The 21,635-nt window shown below is 45.4% G+C and overlaps 1 protein-coding gene across 2 annotated transcripts in view; it reads right to left on the reverse strand.

Annotated features, from left to right (window-relative positions):
- Positions 1–21,635, reverse strand: part of vegfc (vascular endothelial growth factor c) — a 62,059-nt gene that overhangs the window by 36,339 nt on the left and 4,085 nt on the right. Inside the window, exons 2-3 of one of the 2 annotated variants that reach the window (XM_079811472.1) lie at positions 12,194–12,404; positions 11,767–11,957 (exon numbers count right to left, since the gene is read on the reverse strand). In XM_079811472.1, coding sequence (XP_079667598.1) covers positions 11,767–11,957; positions 12,194–12,404 — 402 coding nt within the window. The remainder of the gene's footprint in view (positions 1–11,766; positions 11,958–12,193; positions 12,405–21,635) is intronic. The other variant, XM_079811473.1, reaches the window with a different exon arrangement.

Below are 21,635 nucleotides of genomic sequence, written 5' to 3' on the forward strand. Positions count from 1 at the left end.
GCTCAAAAGTTGTTGCTGTTTCTGGAATACTGTTTGCTTTGACCTCATATCTGGAGTTAATGCATTTATGCTGTTAATGTGTTGCAGCCTGGAATATGTACAACCCCAAATCAGAAAAAGTTGGGACAGTATGGAAAATGCAAATAAAAAAAAAAAGAAGTGATTTCTAAATTTACTTTGACTTGTATTTCATTGCAGACAATATGAACACAAAATATTTCATGTTTTGTCTGGTCAACTTCATGTCATTTGTAAATATGCATCCTTTCCTGTCATTCAGACCTGCAACACATTTCAAAAAAAGTTGGGACAGGAGCAATTTAGGGCTAGTAATTGTCAGGGTTGCTGAATGACACAAACAGGTAAGTTGAAAGGATATTTATTTAACACAAACATATAATGGTCACGGCAGACAGGAAGAAGTGATGAGATAAACTGGAGCGGTAACTGATGAAGTGTTCTGAATGAGTCTCTTATCTGATGCAGGATGGAAGTCGGGATGGTGAAAGTTCAAGGCTGGTGATCTGAAGAAGGCAGGCTGGTTGAGGAAGGATCGTCGGATGAAGGAACACAGGTAAGTCTTCTGAAGGTAAGGATCGAGTGAGTGAGTCAGTATGGCGATGTAGTATCGACGAGACCTGACAATGACTGTAGGAACTGAAGGTGCTTATAACAGGAAGTGCAGTGATGGGGAATTAGGGACAGGTGATGAACACAGGTGCGATGAATCAGAACTCGGGTGAAGCGGAGCGGATGGGCGGAGTGTAGAGGTCTGACGCTGATGCATCTGTGACAGTACCCCCTCCTCCACGGCCAGCTCCTGAGGGCCGAAAGACCCGACGACGGGGCCGACCTCGACCTCTCGGCGCCGGACGATTGGGATGAGATGAGTGAAAGTCCTGTAGGAGCATAGGGTCTAGTATGTCATCACGATGAACCCAGCATCTCTCCTCAGGTCCAAAACCCTCCCAGTCCACGAGGTACTCCAGTTGATTGCCCCGTCGTCGGGAATCGAGAATGCCCTGGACCTGGTAGATGTTCTCGTCAGCGGGGTCCACGGGATAAACACAGGTTGTTAGAGATACGTCTCTGGCGTTCAACTGCTGATAAATGTGCAGAACTGATGTCCATGGGTTCTGGTGTTAGAGGGTTGACTGTGGTGGAAGGACGAGGAGGAGGCAGTGCAGGTTGAGCGAGCAGACAGGCAGTGCGGCGTTGGTCCACTCTGATGGAACGCTGAATGAGACTTTCCAAACCAATGGCATCATCATGAATGGTGAGTTGTAACCGGATCTCATGATCTAACCCTTGCCGGTAGGCGGTGATTAAAGCCGGCTCATTCCATCCACTAGAGGCTGCTAGGGTTCGAAACTGAAGGGCATATGAAGAAACAGATGACTTGCCTTGTCGTAGATGAAATAATTGATCATGAACTGATAAAGCATTAGCGACTGGAGAAAATACAACCCGGAAGTGACTAATAAAGTTGTTCAGGGTCTCAGTCACAGCTCCTTTCGCTTCCCAAAGCGATTGTGCCCAAAGCAATGCTCTTCCAGTGAGAAGGGAAATGAAGAAAGCTACCTTAGATCTCTCTGAGGCGAATTGTGATGCGTTCATCTCCATGAACAGCTCGCACTGCAGGAGAAATCCGCTGCACTCCCCCTCCTCGCCAGAGAAGGGCGCTGGCCGGGCCATGGGACTGACAGAGGCAGACGAAGAAGAATTGATGGCGGGAGATGAAGTGACAGGTGAGGATCCAGTGGTGAAGATCGGCGTGGAAGCTTCTCCGTCGCCGTGACCAGATGGTTCGTGCATGTTTGGTCAGGTCTTCTGTCAGGGTTGCTGAATGACACAAACAGGTAAGTTGAAAGGATATTTATTTAACACAAACATATAATGGTCACGGCAGACAGGAAGAAGTGATGAGATAAACTGGAGCGGTAACTGATGAAGTGTTCTGAATGAGTCTCTTATCTGATGCAGGATGGAAGTCGGGATGGTGAAAGTTCAAGGCTGGTGATCTGAAGAAGGCAGGCTGGTTGAGGAAGGATCGTCGGATGAAGGAACACAGGTAAGTCTTCTGAAGGTAAGGATCGAGTGAGTGAGTCAGTATGGCGATGTAGTATCGACGAGACCTGACAATGACTGTAGGAACTGAAGGTGCTTATAACAGGAAGTGCAGTGATGGGGAATTAGGGACAGGTGATGAACACAGGTGCGATGAATCAGAACTCGGGTGAAGCGGAGCGGATGGGCGGAGTGTAGAGGTCTGACGCTGATGCATCTGTGACAGTAATGAGGTAAAATGGTTAAATAATGATGTGATTTGAAACAGGTGATGTCAACAGGTGATTGTAATTATGATTTGGTACAAAAGCAGCATCCAAGAAAGGTCTAATCCTTTAGGAGCAAAGATGGGCAGAGGATCGCCAGTTTGCCAACAAATACGTAAGAAAATTATTTAAATGTTTAAAAACAATGTTCCTCAAAGAAAGATAGGAAGAGATTTGGATATTTCACATTCAACAGTGCATAACATAATTAAAAGATTCAAGGAATCTCGAGGAATTTCAGTGCGTAAAGGACAAGGGCGCAAGCCTAAGTTGAACAACCGTGATCTCCGATCCCTCAGGCGGCACTGCATCAAGAATCGTCATTCATCTATAAGCAATATCACCACATGGGCTCAGGACTACTTTGGCAAACCTTTGTCAAGTACCACAATACGTAGTTACATCCACAAATGCCAGTTAAAACTGTACTGTGCCAAAAGGAAGCCCTATGTTAACAGTGTCAAGAAGCGCCGTCGACTTTTCTGGGCTCGGAGGCATCTGGGATGGACCATCACACAGTGGAAACGTGTACTGTGGTCAGATGATTCAGTATTTCAGGTATTTTTTGGGAGGAATGGACGCCGTGTGCTCCAGACCAAAGAAGAAAAGGATCATCCAGACTGTTACCAGCAACAAGTCCAAAAGCCAGGGTCTGTCATGGTATGGGGTTGTGTCAGTGCCCTTGGTAAAGGTAACTTGGACTTCTGTGAAGGCACCATTAATGCTGAAAAGTACATAGAGATTTTGGAGCATAATATGCTGCCTTCAAGAAGACATTTTTTCCAGGGACGTCCATGCATATTTCAACAAGACAATGCAAAACCACATTCTGTACACATTGCAAAGTCCTGGCTGCGGAGGAAGAGGGTATGGGTACTTGACTGGCCTGCCTGCAGTCCCAACCTGTCTCCAATAGAGAATGTGTGGCGCATTTTGAAGCGCAAAATGTGACAACGAAGACCCCGTACTGTTGCCCACCTTAAGACTTGTTTGCAGGAAGAATGGGACAAAATTACACCTGAAACACTTCGTAACTTGGTGTCTTCAGTCCCTAAACGTCTTTTAAGTGTTGTGAAAAGGAATGGCAACATTACAATGTGTTAAATGCTTTACTGTCCCAAATTTTTTTGAAATGTGTTGCAGGTCTGAATGACAGGAAAGGATGCATATTTACAAATGACATGAAGTTGACCAGACAAAACATGAAATATTTTGTGTTCATATTGTCTGCAATGAAATACAAGTCAAAGTAAATTTAGAAATCACTTCTTTTTTTTTCTTTTTTTTTGCGTTTTCCATACTGTCCCAACTTTTTCTGATTTGGGGTTTGGGGTTGTATATAATGTATTACCTACTTAATATTAAAATTTAATATTCAGACAGTATACTCATTGTGTTTCTGTACTTTGACAATTTTGTTTCTCTGGTAGAAAACGTTGTGGCACCAAGATCGGCTACTATGGGAGCCCTTGGGTTTGTTATAGCCCCAGGGCCCTACATGTTCTTAATCCGGGCCTGGTTGCAGTGGAGTTAAAAGGACAAATCAAGTCACAGTACCAGTCAATATGAGAGGTATTTTGACTGGATTTGAGAATAGCCACAATATTTGGACCATCATACATTGTTGTTATTGTTTCTTATGTTTTATAATACAGCAAAACTTTTGATTCTGCATTTTGACATTGCCTTTGGAATAGGTCAATCTAGGTTGTGATTTATTTCTGTTGTAGTCATGTCTTCAGCCATTTTGGTGTGTTACATTTTAATCAGTTTTGGTGCTCAGCAATTTTAACATAGTATCGTCATCATATCAGTGTAGATGTAGATAGACCAAAATAAAACCATTAAAATATCAAGTAAATAAGTATTGTGATACTTGGTGCCACAGTGACACTCTTGTCCCGAAAAGTATTGCTATACCACGATACTCGATATGTGGTCCCACGAGGAGTCATTTTTCCCTGTTGCACCTAAACAAAATTTGTTCCCCCACATGCCAAATGCCACTTTAACCACTGGTTAGGAGTATGCAGCAAAATATATACCTGCATATGTATCTATATTTGATGCAATGAAAAAATAATCTGCATCTGTATTCAAATTTAAATGAAAATCCAGTTCCCATTCAGTCGGTCACGTTCGACGTACGTCGGACGTACCGACGAATTGGGATCACTTCTGGGAGCCCCTATCAGCTTCGAGCTATCTAGAACCGGCCAATGAACAATTGGCGTGCGAGATTTGCATCTCGCACTCCACCCCGCACTGCGGGTATAAACAGGAAGCGAGAGCGAATGCACGCTGTCATTCACTTCGGAGCCAAACGGCAGAACGAAGACCACTCAAATTGAGTTCGCTGCTATCAGCAAGACAAAGAAAGAGTTTTGAAGAACCGGAGAAGAGGAGAAACGCGTGTTGGAGAGACGGCACATTCCAGCGGGACCGCGGAAAGCTCATCAGCTGCCTCTGTGCTACAGAGAAAACTGCTGTTTTCACAGCAACAAATTTCTGTTGGTCTGGTTTGGGCGTTTTCCTGTATTGAGTACAGGCACGGGCTGCACAACAATCCCGTGCGCTGTCGCGTTTCCCCCGAGTGCTTCAGCACAGAGCGTTTCCTCACAAAAGAGTACACGGGTGACGCTGCGTCTTTTTCAAGATGACATTCCACCCGTGCATTTCTGGATGCGGTCGTTCCCTGGCGCCTACTGACGGTCACAATCGCTGTCTCACGTGTTTGGGCAAACAGCACGCTGAGGCGGCGTTTGTGGATGACTCATGTTCCCACTGCGGGAACATGACCATTGCGGAACTAAGATCGAGACTCTCCTACCTCCGGGCTGGGGGAGTCCCCTTACCCATCCCACGAACCAGGTCTACCCCTAACCCGGGTGGACCTGCTTCTTTGGATGGCCAGGGTGATCTGAGGATCACGTTTAGGGCAAACCCGCCGAGTGAAACTCCGCAGGCCCCTATTCCCTCGGTTCCGCAGCCGGTAGAGCTCCCGAGAGAGACTGCTGGACCCTCCCACGGGAGACAAGTGGTGTCTTTCGGAGCTCCGGTAGACGAGCAGATGTCGATCGCTGCATCGGAGGGGGAGTTTCAGTCCTCGGAGGATGAAGGGTCAGCTGTACTGCCTCCCTCTGGGAGAGTGGCAACGGCTGCCCCGGACCCCGAGATGACTACTATGCTTGCCCGGGCTGCCGAATGGGTTGGGCTCGTGTGGAACCCTCCACCGTGTCCCGAACCCTCTAGGTTGGATGATTGGTTCCTCGGGGCGGCTCGTGCTGGTTCTCAGCGTCCCGCCCCGACACCTTTCTTCCCGGAGGTGCATGAGGAGCTCACAAGGTCGTGGACGGCACCTTTTTCTGCCAGAAACCGGCCGAGTGACTCCTCCCCCCTCACTACCCTCGGAGGCGGGCCAGCCAAGGGTTACGTGGGGATCCCGCCAGTGGAGCGCGCCGTCGCGATGCAACTGTGTCCGGTGACCGCCTCCAACTGGCGCGGTGACCCACGTCTCCCGTCCTGGGCCTGTAAGTTCTCTTCCGGTCTGACCGGGAAGGCTTACAAGGCCTGCGGACAGGCTGCGTCCGCCTTGCATGGCATGGCGCTGCTTCAGGTCCACCAGGCCCAAGCACTCCTTGACATGCACGAGGGTAGGCCTGACCCAGAGCTCCTCCGGGAGCTCCGGACGGCGACGGACCTCGCCCTCCGGGCGACGAAAGTCACCGCCCGTTCCATTGGTCAGGCGATGTCCACACTTGTGGTCCAGGAACGGCATCTCTGGCTTAACCTGGCTGATATGAGGGAGACCGATAAAAATCGGTTCCTGGACTCCCCCATCTCGTCAGCTGGGTTATTTGGCGACGCGGTCGAGAGCTTTGCCCAGCAGTTCTCGGCCGCCCAGAAGCAGACGGAGGCGATCAAGCACATCCTGCCCCGGCGGCCCGCTGCTGCCCCTACACCGCCGCCGGCGGCAGCGCCTCCGGCTACTCGTCGCCGAGGACGTCCACCCGCCGCCGCCTCCGCCCCCGCCAAAGCCCCGCAGCAGCCTAACACCGGCCGTCTGGCGTAGGCCCGGCCGTGGGAAGGACGTCCAGGCCGCTCAGGCCGCTGCCAAGCCAGGTGGCAAGCGCCGTCGCAAGCGACCCTGTAACGGGCCGCCCAGAGATGGAGGAAATTGCTCTGAGGGAGATGGCTGCAGCACCACTCCCTCCCCCGGAGGAGGGCCGGGGGAGAATCTTTTGTTTTTCTGTTCCACCCAAAACTTCAATAAAAGAGCAGTTTCCAATATCTCTGGGTGCCAAGAGAGCGCGCTTGGCGGTGGTCAACGCTCCCATGCCTCGCCACCCTCAAGTCCCTCTCCCTTCGCCAGCAGGGGACGCCGGCTGTCGGGACGCACACAAGCGGCCTCCCCACACTCGCACGTCCCCTCCGCGGATGCAGGTAAGTGTTGCACAGCACACTCAGATCCCGCTTCGGGCCGCTCCCATGCCGTCCGAGCCGGATCCCTGCGTTCCGCCTCGCTGCCCCGCTGCGGGTACGTCTGTGGTGCCGATGGTCCCCCTTGCTCGGAGTCTGGGAGCCTGGCTAGCGCTTCCCAGCCCGTCTCGGTGGCTCATCCGTACCATCAGACTCGGCTATGCGATTCAGTTCGCCCGGCGTCCCCCCAAGTTCAGGGGCGTTCACTTCACGACTGTAGTGGAGGCGAACACCCCCGTGCTCAGGGCGGAGATCGCTGTCCTACTGGCGAAGGACGCGATAGAGCCGGTCCCTCAAGCCAATATGAGGTCCGGATTCTACAGCCCGTACTTCATTGTACCCAAGAAAGGCGGCGGGTTACGACCGATCTTGGACCTGCGATTCCTGAACCGGTCCCTTCACAGGCTGCCGTTCACGATGTTAACGCAGAAGCGCATCTTCAGGTGCATCCGTCCCCGAGATTGGTTTGCAGCGATCGACCTGAAGGACGCGTACTTTCATGTCTCGATTCTCCCTCGACACCGGCCCTTTCTGCGCTTCGCGTTCAAGGGACGGGCATATCAGTACCGCGTCTTACCCTTTGGCCTGTCCCTGTCGCCCCGCGTCTTTACGAAGGTTGCGGAGGCGGCCATTGCTCCCATGAGAGAGCATGGTGTTCGCATCCTCAACTACCTCGACGACTGGCTGATTCTTGCCAAGTCGCGAGAGCAGTTGTGCGAACACAGGGACAAGGTGCTCAGCCACCTCAGCCAGTTGGGACTTCGGGTCAACTGGGAGAAGAGCAAACTCTGCCCCACGCAGAGGATCTCTTTTCTCGGTATGGAGATAGACTCGATCGCCATGACAGCGCGCCTCACCGAGGAGCGCGTCCAGTCAGTGTTGAACTGCTTGAATTCGTTCAAAGGCAGGACAGCGGTACCACTGAAACATTTTCAGAGGCTCCTGGGGCATATGGCATCCGCAGCCGCAGTAACACCGCTCGGATTGCTTCATATGAGACCGCTTCAACGCTGGCTACACGATCGAGTCCCGAGATGGGCGTGGCACAGCGGCTCCCTCCGTGACTCCGAGATGCCGCCAAACCTTCGGCCCGTGGTCGGACCCTTTGTTTCTCCGGGCGGGAGTTCCCCTAGAACAAGTGTCCAGGCACTCCGTTGTCTCCACGGATGCCTCATCCACGGGTTGGGGTGCCACGTACAACGGGTTTGCAGTTTCGGGTCTGTGGACGGGGCCTCAACTGCAATGGCATATCAATTGCCTCGAGTTGTTAGCAGTTCGTCTTGCACTCAGCCGCTTCAAAGTGCCGCTCAGAGGCAAGCACGTTCTGGTCCGGACGGACAACACTGCGGCCGTAGTGTACATCAACAAACAAGGTGGTCTACGCTCCCGTCGCATGTCGCAACTCGCCCGCCATCTCCTCTTATGGAGTCAGAAGCATCTGAGGTCGCTTCGTGCTGTTCACATTCCGGCCCTGCTCAATCGTGCGGCCGACGAGCTGTCACGTCAGCAGGTACTTCCGGGAGAATGGCGACTCCATCCCCAGGCGGTCCAGCTAATCTGGAGTCGTTTCGGGGCCGCACAGGTAGTCCTGTTTGCCTCCCCAGAGACGACCCACTGTCAGTGGTTTTATTCCTTGACCCAGGGGAACCTCGGGTCGGATGCCCTGGCCCACAGCTGGCCCCGGGAAGAACGCAAGTATGCGTTTCCCCCAGTGAGCCTTCTTGCGCAGACACTGTGCAAAGTCAGGGAGGACAAGGAGCAGGTCCTGTTGGTTGCTCCGTATTGGCCCAACCGGACCTGGTTCCCGGAACTAGTGCTCCTTGCGACAGCACCTCCCTGGCCCATTCCTCTGAGACAGGACCTCCTGACTCAGAGACGGGGCACCCTATGGCACCCGCGTCCAGACCTCTGGAAACTCCATGTCTGGTCCCTGGACGGGACGCGGAGGTTCTAGGTGACCTACCGCAAGCGGTAGTTGACACCATCACTTCCGCTAGAGCCCCCTCTACGAGGCGCCTCTATGCGTTGAAGTGGAACCTGTTCGTCGATTGGTGCTCTTCTCGCCGAGAAGACCCCCGAAGATGTGCGATCGCATCTGTGCTTACCTTTCTACAAGATGGGTTGGAGCGAAGGCTGTCTCCCTCCACCCTCAAAGTCTATGTTGCCGCTATCGCCGCTAACCATGAGCTAGTAGATGGAAAATCTCTAGTTAAGCACGATCTGATCGTCAGGTTCCTTAGGGGAGCGAGGAGATTAAATCCGCCTCATCCTCCCTCTATACCCTCTTGGGACTTAGCTCTGGTGCTTACTGCACTACAGAGAGAACCCTTTGAGCCTCTGCAGTCAGCTGAGTTGAAAATCCTGTCGTTAAAGACTATACTCCTGATTGCGTTGGCCTCCATCAAGAGGGTAGGGGACCTGCAGGCATTTTCGGTCGACGAATCGTGCCTGTAATTCGGGCCCGGTAACTCTCATGTGAACATGAGACCCCGGCCTGGATACGTGCCTAAGGTTCCCACTACTCCCTTCCGGGACCAAGTGGTGAGCCTGCAAGCGCTGCCTTCGGAGGAGGCAGACCCAGCCCTAGCTTTTCTCTGTCCCGTCCGTGCTCTCCGGACTTACGTGGACAGAACGTAAAGCTTCAGGACCTCAGAGCAGCTCTTCGTCTGTTACGGAGGACAGCAGAAGGGAAAGGCTGTCTCCAAGCAGAGGATGGCCCACTGGATAGTGGATGCCATCGTCTTGGCTTATCAGTCCCAAGACGTGCCCTGCCCGCTCGGGTTAAGAGCCCACTCTACTAGGGGTGTTGCCTCTTCCTGGGCGCTGGCTCGTGGCGCCTCGCTGACAGATATTTGTAGAGCTGCGGGCTGGGCGACACCTAACACGTTCGCTAGATTCTATAGCCTCCGTGTAGAGCCGGTATCTTCCTGTGTGCTCACTTCCCATAGTCAGTAACACCGAAATGCCTGTTCTAGTGTCGGCTTGCTGCGCCATTCCCTCCCCTATGGTAGATGGATGCGTGCGCTTATTCTGCTCCAGTCGAGTTCCCCGGAACGGCGAACCCTGTTGAGTCCTCCGCAACCCGCGGCAGTCGGACGTGGCGGAGCGTTCAACGCCAGGTCTAACACTAGTATGCATTGGTGGAACTTGTGTTAGGCTGGGTTCCATATGTAGTGACCCCCACGGCGGTCCCATATGTGTTTCTTCCACGGTACGGCTGCCTACGGCGAGCCCGTGTCTTTCCCTCGGCAGAGTGTCCTCTGCCATTCCAGGAACGTGTTGTTCCCCCTCCACTAATTGGCCGGGGCCGCCCCTGGGACTTCCGTATGTTGTGCTGCCCACGGTCAGCCCATACGTGTATTCTCCACATGTTAACTCCCTCTGGGCATGATGTGGCTTCCGCAGCTGCCTTCACAGGCACGCTTCCCAGCGTTATCCAATACAGTCAGCTGAATGGGTCTTGCGGAACAGCAGCTTTGACTCTCCCTGCGTGAATTCCCGCCCGCATCAGATCGGGGTCTGAGGGGCTCATCGCTGGGCGCTGGAAGTGGTAGTAACTATGGCGTTTTCCATAAGGGATCCCAATTCGTCGGTACGTCCGACGTACGTCGAACGTGACCGACTGAATGGGAACGTCTCGGTTACGTATGGTAACCCTCGTTCCCTGAAGGAGGGAACGGAGAAGTACGTCCCGTCGCCACAGTTGCTGTACCATCACTGCAGGTTGAGCCACTACGTTTGGCTCCTCAGTGAAAAACAGCGTACATTCGCTCTCGCTTCCTGTTTATACCCGCAGTGCGGGGCGGAGCGCGAGATGCAAATCTCGCACGCCAATTGTTCATTGGCCGGTTCTAGATAGCTCGAAGCTGATAGGGGCTCCCAGAAGTGATCCCAATTCGTCGGTACGTCCAACGTACGTCTCCGTTCCCTCCTTCAGGGAACGAGGGTTACCATACGTAACCGAGACGTTTTTAGAAATAACTGCATTTAAATTATAGTTTTCATAAATTAACAATATATCCTCTATATGTCTTTATTCTTGTGTTTTTGATATTCATTCAAATGAATATTTATCATTCAACATAATTTTTGATTAATTTTGAAGTCATTCCTGCATTCCCTAGTGTTCGTATTAAAGTAGTATTTCACCGCTGGCAAAATGGACTTTCAATAAAGCTTGGGAGCCTATTCAGCAGAACAGCTAAATAAATTGAAATCGATGCTACCTGACTATAGGAAAAAGGCTGCCGTCTTCCCTTCTGCCAAATAGGTAGGACAATTTCAACACCCAGAATGCACTGGGCATGTTGCCGTCCAAGGCCACTCCCACCAATCTGCTATGCATACGCCTACCAGTCAAATACCACCTTGCTTTAGTAGGACATACCTCTTGGCAAACTTTTAGTGATAATGGTGTCAGCTTGTATTCTTTCCGGGTGCAATTCAAAGAGTAAACGCTTAGTGGGAGTAAGTTACTTTCAGTTCCCAGTGGAAGATCCAGCAAATCGTAAATACAGAGAGGACACCGCAATGGAAAATCTGAAAAGCATCTGTATTTGCAGTCAACATTTTAAAATGGATGACCATGGTACAGGTAAGAAAGTTACTGCCATAGTGTCATAGCGCCAAATACTGTTAAGAGTAGACAACGTTTGATACAATTTTCAGTGATAAACCTACCCTTACAATAACTGTTTTGTTAATAACCCTCTTCCGACTGTCTGTGGGCGGTGATACAAAAATGCAGAAGTATAATCTGTAGTTTTCATGAAAGTCCTGAAGCTGTCAAAAGTCAGTCGGATGACTTTGGCTGACAAATAAACATGAATTTCTCGGTCCAAGTAACATGGAGAATGAGTAACCCTTGTTCATTTACATACAGTATATTACAGACATTGTAACAATACAAAGCTTCACACAAACAGATTTTTCACATGCTGAAAGAGTCACTCACCGTCTTGCTGATGTATGAAGTGCTGATGTTCACGCACTGAAGCTCCTCACTGTTACAGCAGCCCCCACATCTGTAGACAGACACGCAGGGTGGTTTATAGAAGGTGTTTGTAGCTGCCCCAAACTCTTTCCCCACATCTAAACAAACTTGGCGTGGCATGCACAGGGTCTTTCTCCACTCTGTCTCAATACCTGGAGGAAGCGCAGCGAGACAGGAAGAAGAGGCACATTAAAAAAAGGCCGGCAGTGGAATACATGGATTTGTATACACTGCAATTATTGCAGATCAGTTTCTGACACATTCTTGGCATCCTAAAGAAACTTTGTGTCAGGACTGTCAAAAAGCATAAATTCTTGGCTGTAAGACAATAATGACAAAAAACACTGCCAGCACAATCTATGCCGGTCTTAAATTAATAGTCACTCACTTTTAATAATATCAAGATTGATGAAAGCAGCCGCAAAGGAGGCCTCCTCCGACCTTGTTTCTGTGGAGCTGTATTCTCTGTGAGGTAAGCGCGGTCCCGCCTTGGAACGACACTTCAGCATGCTCCAGTAGCTGGGGTAAACTATCCTCATAAGTTCATCCACGCTACCCGCTGAACGTAACTGCTCCACCAGGTCTGGCTCTGAATGCTCCTGATAAGACACAGAGAAACAGAATAAAACTGGGGAAAAGCAGCCTGTCAGCTTATGCTGATACAAATAATTCTTCAGTTACATGCGTCATATTTATTTTGTCACAAACTTTTTCTTAGGGAATGACACAATTTATGAGACTTCTTGGAAATACCACATACCTGAAAAATAAAAAAAATTACTCTTGCTTAAAAGGATAGTCCACCCAAAAATGACAATTCTGTCATCATATTCCTCATGTCATTCCACCCAAAAATGACAATTCTGTCATCATATTCCTCATGTCATTCCTTTGACTATCTTTCTTCTGAGGAACATAAGATATTTTAAAGAATGTTGGTGACCAAACAGTTTTGGTTCCGACTGACTTCCACTGTATGGACAGAAATTACAATGGAAGTCAATGGAAACCGAAGCTGTCTGGTATAGTTTTGGTTCCCATTGACTTCCATTGTAGATTTGGTTACCAAAATTGTTCAAAATATCTTTTACATTCTGCAGAGGAAAGAAAGTCACACGTAAGGTTTATACGTATAGGGTGAGAACTATATAAGTAACCCTTTAAGAGAGCTATATTTAAGTAACACTTAACAGGATAGATCACACAAAAATGAAAATTCAGTTTTGGTTACCCATTGTGTATGGACAAAAAAAAAATTTTTTTTTTTAAATAATCTTCTTTTATGTTTCAAAGAAAGTCATACCGTTTTTCCGAAAGACATGAGTAAATGATGACAGAATTATTTTTATTTTATTTTTGGGAGGGGGGTGAATAAGAGAAATATCAATTGACTTTATGTAATTTTTTATTGCATGTTCAATCTCTCATTGGCTTAGAAAATATGGTTTGTGACTACTCACTGAATTAAAATTTGGAGATCCAATCAGTGATTATAAATTTGACACGTGATTTCCATTTCTTATGTTCTTATCACTAGACAGTTAAAATGGCTAACTGTATGCCAGCAGCCTTTTATGTTGTATTTAATCACACTAGCACTACAAATCACTATTTACTCATCAGATGGGGTTTTAAAATGAATGTTACACAATCAATCAACAGATATAGGTAAAGGTTTCCCATTTCAAAATGTGTGAATGTTAAGAGTGTAACTGAGACATGCGAATCATGCTTTAATGGATGGATTGGTCAGAACACAATGGTCTCAACCCAGTCAACTGACAGTATTGCTCACTCAGTAAGCTGATGGGTGGGATCCAAGGTTGCCTGTGAAGACGTAGCCATGTCTGTCTGCAGCAAGAGACACCCCAGCACACGCAATCAAAGCCCCAAAGTCTTGACCTCCCCGCAATCCTCAGTGGAATGAACGTTTGCAAGAAGTGTGAAAACACCAACAGCGTCTGAAACAGCCTGAAGTCCCTGATGGAAAATGATACTGCTGTCTGGGACATTCCAGGAAACATGCCCAGTTTACCCACATAGCTGATCATGGCTGTCGATAAAAAAAGCACCCTCCCCCTCTTGTAGAGGTGTTAAAGAAATGAGAAAAACACAACTTGAATTGAGCCTCAACAGAATTCCACTTTCCAGAAGGCCAGTCTTTGGTACTGGCCCAGCCAGTCTGTATCACATTTGACTGGTGAATAAACATAATTTTGTTTTATCAAAATCTCATTTGGCAAATCACCAAGTTTACAGCAGACAATTTATTATCTCAAATGGTAGGGAATGAGCTTTCTCTTACTCTTGCATTTCTGTAAACCGTATTATTTACATAAAATATGTTTTTTGGGGCCAGATAAGTACAAGCAATGCTTTTCTAGGCCTCCCTACTTATCTTGCTATCAAAGGAGATCCTCAGAACAAACAAGAGCTTTATAGTTTGACAATTTTTTGAAAGTATAAACTTGAAGGCATGGCCACTGGAACTAGGAGTGCTAAGGGTGCTGCAGCACCCCTGCCGACAGCTGTTTCACTACATGGAATTTAAAGGTGCACTGTGTAAATTTTAGTGGCATCTAGCGCTCTGTAGAGCAATTTGTTCGTTTAGGGCTACTGTAGAAACATGGCGGCGCAAATGGCGACTTCACCATAAGGGGACCTGCGGTGTATGTATAGAAATGGCTCATTCTAAGGTAATAAAAAAATAAAAGTACATTATGTAAGGTCTTTATACACCACTGAAAACAAAGTTATGTATAGTATATTGCATTTCTGTCAATGGATCCTGATAAATATTACACACTGCACCTTTTAGATTACACAACTTAAAATATTTTCTTTTCATTTTCCACCTTTATTCATAAAATTACTCTAAAGATTATTTCACTTTTATATGCTGTCAAATATGGTTTTCTGACTAAAAAAATAATATAGGCCATTTCAAAATCTGATGGTGTGAGTAATGTGACTATGCTTGTTGAGGACCAACAGAACTCATTTGACACTTAGGGCCAGTTCACACAGAACACGTTTTTGCTGTTAAATACACAGGTCAGTGGAACGAAAAATAGTAAAAGGTCTAGAAACACGTTTTTTAAAAGTTGAACTTATATTAACTTGAGCTACATTTGATTTGAGTATCAAAAGGCAAGATGCAGATCTTTGTGATGCCGCCATGTAGTGCAGTGTTTTTAACATTTATTTAATCATGAGTTCTGAGCGTTCTCACATGATTCTGTCCTCATTCATTTGTATGTTCATCTGTAAGTGTTGATTGGGTTGTTTAATATTACGATTTCATTTAAAAGCCTCCACTTTGGCACAACCCCGCAAAATCAAGCCCTGGCCATCAGCACCTCCCTGACAAAATATGTTCCCGTGGCTATGCTTGAAGGCCATTTTTCATGATACAGGACATTTCGCTGTGCCAGAATACCACCCTCAACAATAAAAGTGTAACCATTTATGTGAAATATGACTTTAAGACTGCATAGTTTCAAATGTTATCACAAAACCTTTGACACAGTAGCTGAAAAAGATTCTAAACCCATATTGTTACCTGCAAATATTCAGTTTTGCCGTACACCAAGAAAAATATCTCTAATCGTGGAAAGAGGAAAAATATAATCCTTGTAGGAAATGACCGCTTCTGCATTGACTCCCTGCTGTTTATTCAGGAAACCCAAATACCACAAAAAGAGTATGAACAAGACTATTGTATGTGGCCTCTTCCATGCCTTTGTTTACAGTGATTCCTGAGATAACACACTGGTCTGTTTCCTACCAGAAACAATGGAGACTGAGAAAATGATGTGTGGTGCTCAGAACACAGACATATTCACACGTGAGTCAGGCCCAAACCTCAGATTTGGTAAGTGTACAAATACTGATACAATGCCCTATTTTTATGTTTTAGTGGCAACTAAAAAAAGACACTGATGGGAGAACGATACAAATGGGAACCATGAAATCTGAGAGCACTTGACCCAAAAATGCATTCATTGTTTTACCCTTGTGATCCAATTCATAATATTAGGGATAACTTTATTCTAGCATTAAAAAAGAAACATCAATTTCAATGCATAATAATAAAAATACTACATTATTAATATTATTAATATTTACTAAATTATATTTCATCCACATTTACCTGTCAGACTCAATATCAAATATGTTCAATTTAATTTCATATAAAGATCAAATTCACATTGCATTCAACAACTTGCAGCTTTAGATTTAAAAAAATTTTTTTTATTAATCTTGATTTCTCACAACTTGTGTGCTTTCACTGGGTAAACTGTGCCACTAATTTAGGGTGAACTATCCCTTTAAAGAAACAAGGTTTGACATTTTTTAAGGAAATAAAATGAACAGTACATCTGATTAATCAAGTTGAAGGGAGAATGGCCTGAATACAAGATTGCATTTGGCCCAGAAGAACGTGATTCATGGGATGTAGTGAAATGATGACCTGATGATAGATGCATACAACATCAGTGGCCAGACATGGACCACATTGTGCTGTTAACCAATAAAAAATACTTCCCCATGCTAGAAAGTATGTCTCATTGAATTAACCACAATAGTAAGCAGCTGGGTTTAACACATAGGACAGGATGTCATCTCCACCTTAACAAAATCAAAGGATTTTGGATGCCACACACGCACGGGATCCCGAGAATGACGATGATGTCATCATGACTACCATTATTTTAAAGTTCAAATGTGAGTCAACAAGTTTGATGCCAACTATAAAATGTGCATCATTAGATAGAAGGCTCATTTCAGACACCCTGAAGTAACACTCTTGATGGCATAGTGTTTCCTGAAGCAAACCACAAAACTGACACAATGACACAAACAACTAGATCCTTTTTTGGCAATGAGGTTAGAGTTTATCCTCTTAGCTGATACCAGCATCCGGAGCTATTTTGGATGACGTTTCTGGAAGGCGCACTCACCGAATGAATTCCTTTAGTCTGAGTCAAAAGGCTTCATATTTAGGCCAGGTTTATAAAGTTCCATTTCCATTACAGTCACCCCATACTCCTACACTAAAACGTAATCAGAACGTCATCCTTCACAACTTCATGATTTAAGAGTTCACAAGATTTCATATACTCCTTAGGTAAAGATACCTATCTTGTTGCAGATTACGTAATCAAGCATTGTTTGATATATTTAATGTTTCGATGACAAAATCAACAATTTCATGATTTCTGTTTTCTTACACAGATAAAAGTATTTAATTGCTAAGCTAACCATTTAGAAATAAAATAAAATGAGCCATTTTAATGGTACAAAGGCCTCTCAAGCAGTCACGTGTGGTTTATTATCTATAATGGGCAGTTATGCAGTTGTGAAGAGAGGACCAGACAGTACAAGAGATTATAATCATAATAGTGCTTAACCAGATTTATGTTTAACCACACTTACAATAGGTTATATTTTCAAGTAAATAAAAGGCAAAGTCAAAGTCATTCTTGTACTAATTTCTACTTTCAACACAAGGAAAAAAAAAAAATACTGTCACTGGGGAGTATTACAGACATCATCATAGAGCATCACACATGCTCATTTAACTCAGGTGGAACATGGCCCCATCGTGAACACTATAGCTGTGGTGCATGTGCACAAGAACACATGTTGCATCTGTTCCAGACATACCTTTCATCCTCAATATTGGACTCCAGAGAGCAGGCTTGCGAACGGTGCTGTGCTCACTGAACTTGAATGATGTCGTTGAAGTCTGCTGGGGGCATGTCTGGGTCTACGTTTGCTAACACTCAGGAGGAGAGGAAGAGGATCTGAAATATCATTAACCCCTAATGATCTCCTAGAAACCCTAGAACTGACTGCGAGCTTTGAGCTTTTGACCTAGGGGTTCTCCAATCCCTTGGAGAAAAAGTCTGGCCACAAGTCTGAAGAGTAACTGAGACCCTCTTCAACATCCAAGCCTCCCACATTTCAGACAAACAATCCTAATCTGTCACGTTTCCCTAAAGCAATTGAGATGCACCCCAAGGTAGAGGACTACACTTTGAAACTCATTAATTCTATATTACGGCCTCACATATGATTCTAAACCAACCACTGGATTCAGTACACACACTAATGCATATATGAATGCGCTCTTGAGACCAGACCATCTGCATGGAAATCATTTTTCCAGTCTTTAGGCTAGTTTCTGCTAGATCCATTAAAAAGACCAAGCAGCATTGGATACAACAAAGAGCACGTAACAACAGAGAGCGCTGTCGATGTCTGAATCAGTACATTCAGAAACAATGCTTTCCAAGTCCAATTTGCAGTATAAACAGCTAATAAGCTCCACATTGCCTCGGGTTGCATTACAGTGTTTACACTTTGTTTTGCGCCATTGCTAACTACGACAATGCTAGAACTGAAAACAACTTTTTTTTTTTATTGAATTGATATCAGTTTTCACATTCATTTGGCTCTGAATTTCAGCCAAAATGGAAAGTCATTTCAGAGGCAGAGCAAGTCATTGCATTCTGATAAAAGATTATGAAGGCAAACAATATGTTTTAGGAAAATTGGAAGCAACATGCACTGATGAATCATGCACAATAAGACCAATGTGCCATTTTGATTTCATGTTGACTTTTAGAAATAATCTAGAGATTGAGTCCCATAAGAACCTCTCTTCCTTTTTTAGAAAGACTTGCTTTCTTAGTCTGATCCGTTTCACGTGTCGAGGCGGGTGTGTGTCAGGATGCAATTACTGTGCACTTCTGACGCGTACTTGGTTAAGGTTTCTGTGGTGCAATAAAGCTATTAGCCTGGAGGGTTGCCCACTACTCAATAAGACCACAGGGATATTAGGTCTAATGTTCTGTAACCCAATTCTTGAGCTCTCCAAAACATAATAGAGCTCTACATGAAATCCCAATGAAACTCCCTGTAGACACATTTTAAAAAAGCTACACAGATACAGTGGGGGCAGGAGGGGTTCTTGTTTTGGCATACTTAAAGTATTATATGAAGCAAATATCCTGCCAGGACAGAAACTGTCAAGAGCGACATTAAGGTTTAAGTAGCATCCACTCAGCGAGTAGTCATAGGTCTTGGCATGTGGATTCGCACATCTCTTCTAAAGCCTTAAGAAAGCTTTAAAAGATTAGTTTGTCTAAAAATGAATACACTATCATCATTTACTCACCCTAATGTCGCTCCAAAACCTGTATGAATTTCTTTTCTGTGTGAGACACACAAGCAGGTAGCTGAAATTACAAAATGCTCTTTTTCTAGCTACACAGTCTCTGCTCCACAGTAGTTTAGTCCAAATCTTCTGAAGAGACAATATAGCTTTATATGATGAACAGATTTTATTTAGGCTTTTTTCACATATAAACATTGATCAGCAAAACAAAGCTCAAACGTGCTTCATAACACGAGAATGAACCTCATTGGTTCTCGCACGTCAAGCGAACATGCTTGAGCTTCCATTTACCTCAACTAATGAGCGAGTTGATGAATGTTCAAATGTGAATAAAAGTCCAAATTCAATCTGTTCATCATATAAAGCAATTGTGTCTTTTCAGAAAATTTGGACTAAACCGCTCAATTCATATGGATTAATTTTCCGATCTCTTTATGAACTTTTTGAAGCGTCAAATAGGTAGTTGCATAGCTTTCAACGGAGGGACAGAAAGCTCTCAGATTTCATCAAAAAAGATCTTCACATTTGTTCCGAAGATTATTGAAAGTCTCGCATGTTTGGAACGAGTAATTACTGACAGAGTTTTCATTTTTGGGTGAACCTATCAATATTAATTGTGACTTACAAAACAATGCAAAATAATTAAGGACTCCACACATTTGCTTCATGTAGTATAATAAACTAATCTGTATACTAATGGACTACTCTCTTGACTCCATTTCCAAAATTGATAACCCATTGTGCTTTTTAGTGTCGGTTTTTATGACCGTGTACGAATTCGCCCCCAATATATAGGGCATTATTTAAGAGGAGAGCCATTTGTAGTGGTGTCCGAAACCATAGTGGACGTCATCGAGTGCACATATTCAATCCCACAATGCACCACAATAATGAGTGTACAATCGATGAAGTCTCAACAGCTAAAGAATACCCATAATGCACTGTGAGAGTCGCACACCAAATTAATTCCCGCGTCTGATCAGAAGATGGCACCCACAGCTGAACCATCCATCCATTTTCCACACCGCTGGTCCAATGTGGATACAGCGTAAAATCATACAGGTATAAATTCCTTTTTAACTGATATCAAATGACTATTAAACAGTAAGCACAAACTATGCAAAAGCTGCAGCCCTACCGGCGCACTCAAGTGTCCGAATTCACTCACACATTTTCATTCCTGACCTCAAGTGAACTATATTAGTGGACTAGTGTAGGGAATATTGAATGAGGTATGTACTGTATAAATTGACACTATAATAAAAAAAAATAAGCAAATAAAAATTATGTCACATAGTACTGTAATGATAATTCTGGCCTCAGCCTACATGTGAACAACCTGTTCCTTTTGCTGTCTCACTCTGACTAAATGAACGGGTCACTTCACAAAACCAGTTTTATCCTTTAGAGCAGTGATTCCAGGGGGTTAGAAAGATTTCCATTTCCTTTGTAAGTCTAATCTGTAAGTCTTTGCTACACTGCAAGTCTTGACTTCTCATTAAGATCTGTAAAAATGATTGCATATCCACTCATGGTTGAAAAATCCTGCTTTTGTGGCATTTCAAAAAGCACTAATTACTTTATTTTTGTCAAATTTCACATCTAAATTTGAATTATAAACAAATCTTCCATTTAGTCTTAGGGAACGTTTCTGCATGATTGCTCACTTAACAGTCAAACAAGCTCAGGCATTTCATTAAAGGGAGACGAATGGCAGGTTTTTTTTACATTAACTTCATGTTTTAGCTTAAATGAAATCAGTCTGAAGGTGACCAATTTTACAACATTAATGATAAAGTTAAATTATATCCTGTATAAGGTGTAACAAGAAACTTCTGATTTAGTGTCAATGAAGGAGTACTTAAGGCTTACTGATGCTTACTGATGGGGCTCTGGGGGTACACAAGACAAAAAAAAGTTGGGAAATACTGCCTAAAGGTCTGTTCACACCGGGACGATTTTCGCGCGCGTTTAATCGCCGACGTTTAACGCCTCATGACTAAACAATGGGCGCCAATGTGAGTGTGCACACCGACGCGTAAAACGCCAGGCGTAAAAGCGTGATTTAAAAAAAAACGCCTCGGGTTCGTTTTTTTATTTTGACGCAGCGCGTTAAAAACTGGCCGACCAATGAGATCAGCGCTTTTGTTCACGTGCCTGGAGCTGCTGAAGTGACATTAAAACACAACTTGGTGGCGCTCAAGGACAGAACAGTCTTGCCGAGCACACATTGATCCGAAGAAGAAGTAGTAAGTAGACAAAGAAGAAAATGAGCTGATAATGCTGCCTGCCAGTTAGAAAAAAGTGTGTGAATGATTTTGGCCATAGACATAATATATCTGTGGTTTTGGCAAGCACGTAAATACTGTCTCTCTTCTTCTTCTGTGTGACAAGCGAGTGTCAGAAGCGTAAAGTGCCGCAGCACCACCTTGTGTACCGGGAGCGCTATCTACTGAATGTGCACGTTCACTCGGCGCATCGGCAGTGAAAATCGCTTGGGTGTGAACACTCAAGACGCGCCGAAAAACGTCACGAAAAACGCTGGCGATATTCGTCCGGTGTGCACAGGCCTTTACAGTCTACTACTTGTCTCCAGTTTACACTCACTGAGTGGCCCACACATTGGCTATAATAAGGTTTCTAG

This window comes from Gobio gobio (genome assembly GCF_949357685.1).
Source record: "Gobio gobio genome assembly, chromosome: 3".
In the NCBI taxonomy this organism is placed as follows: domain Eukaryota; kingdom Metazoa; phylum Chordata; class Actinopteri; order Cypriniformes; family Gobionidae; genus Gobio; species Gobio gobio.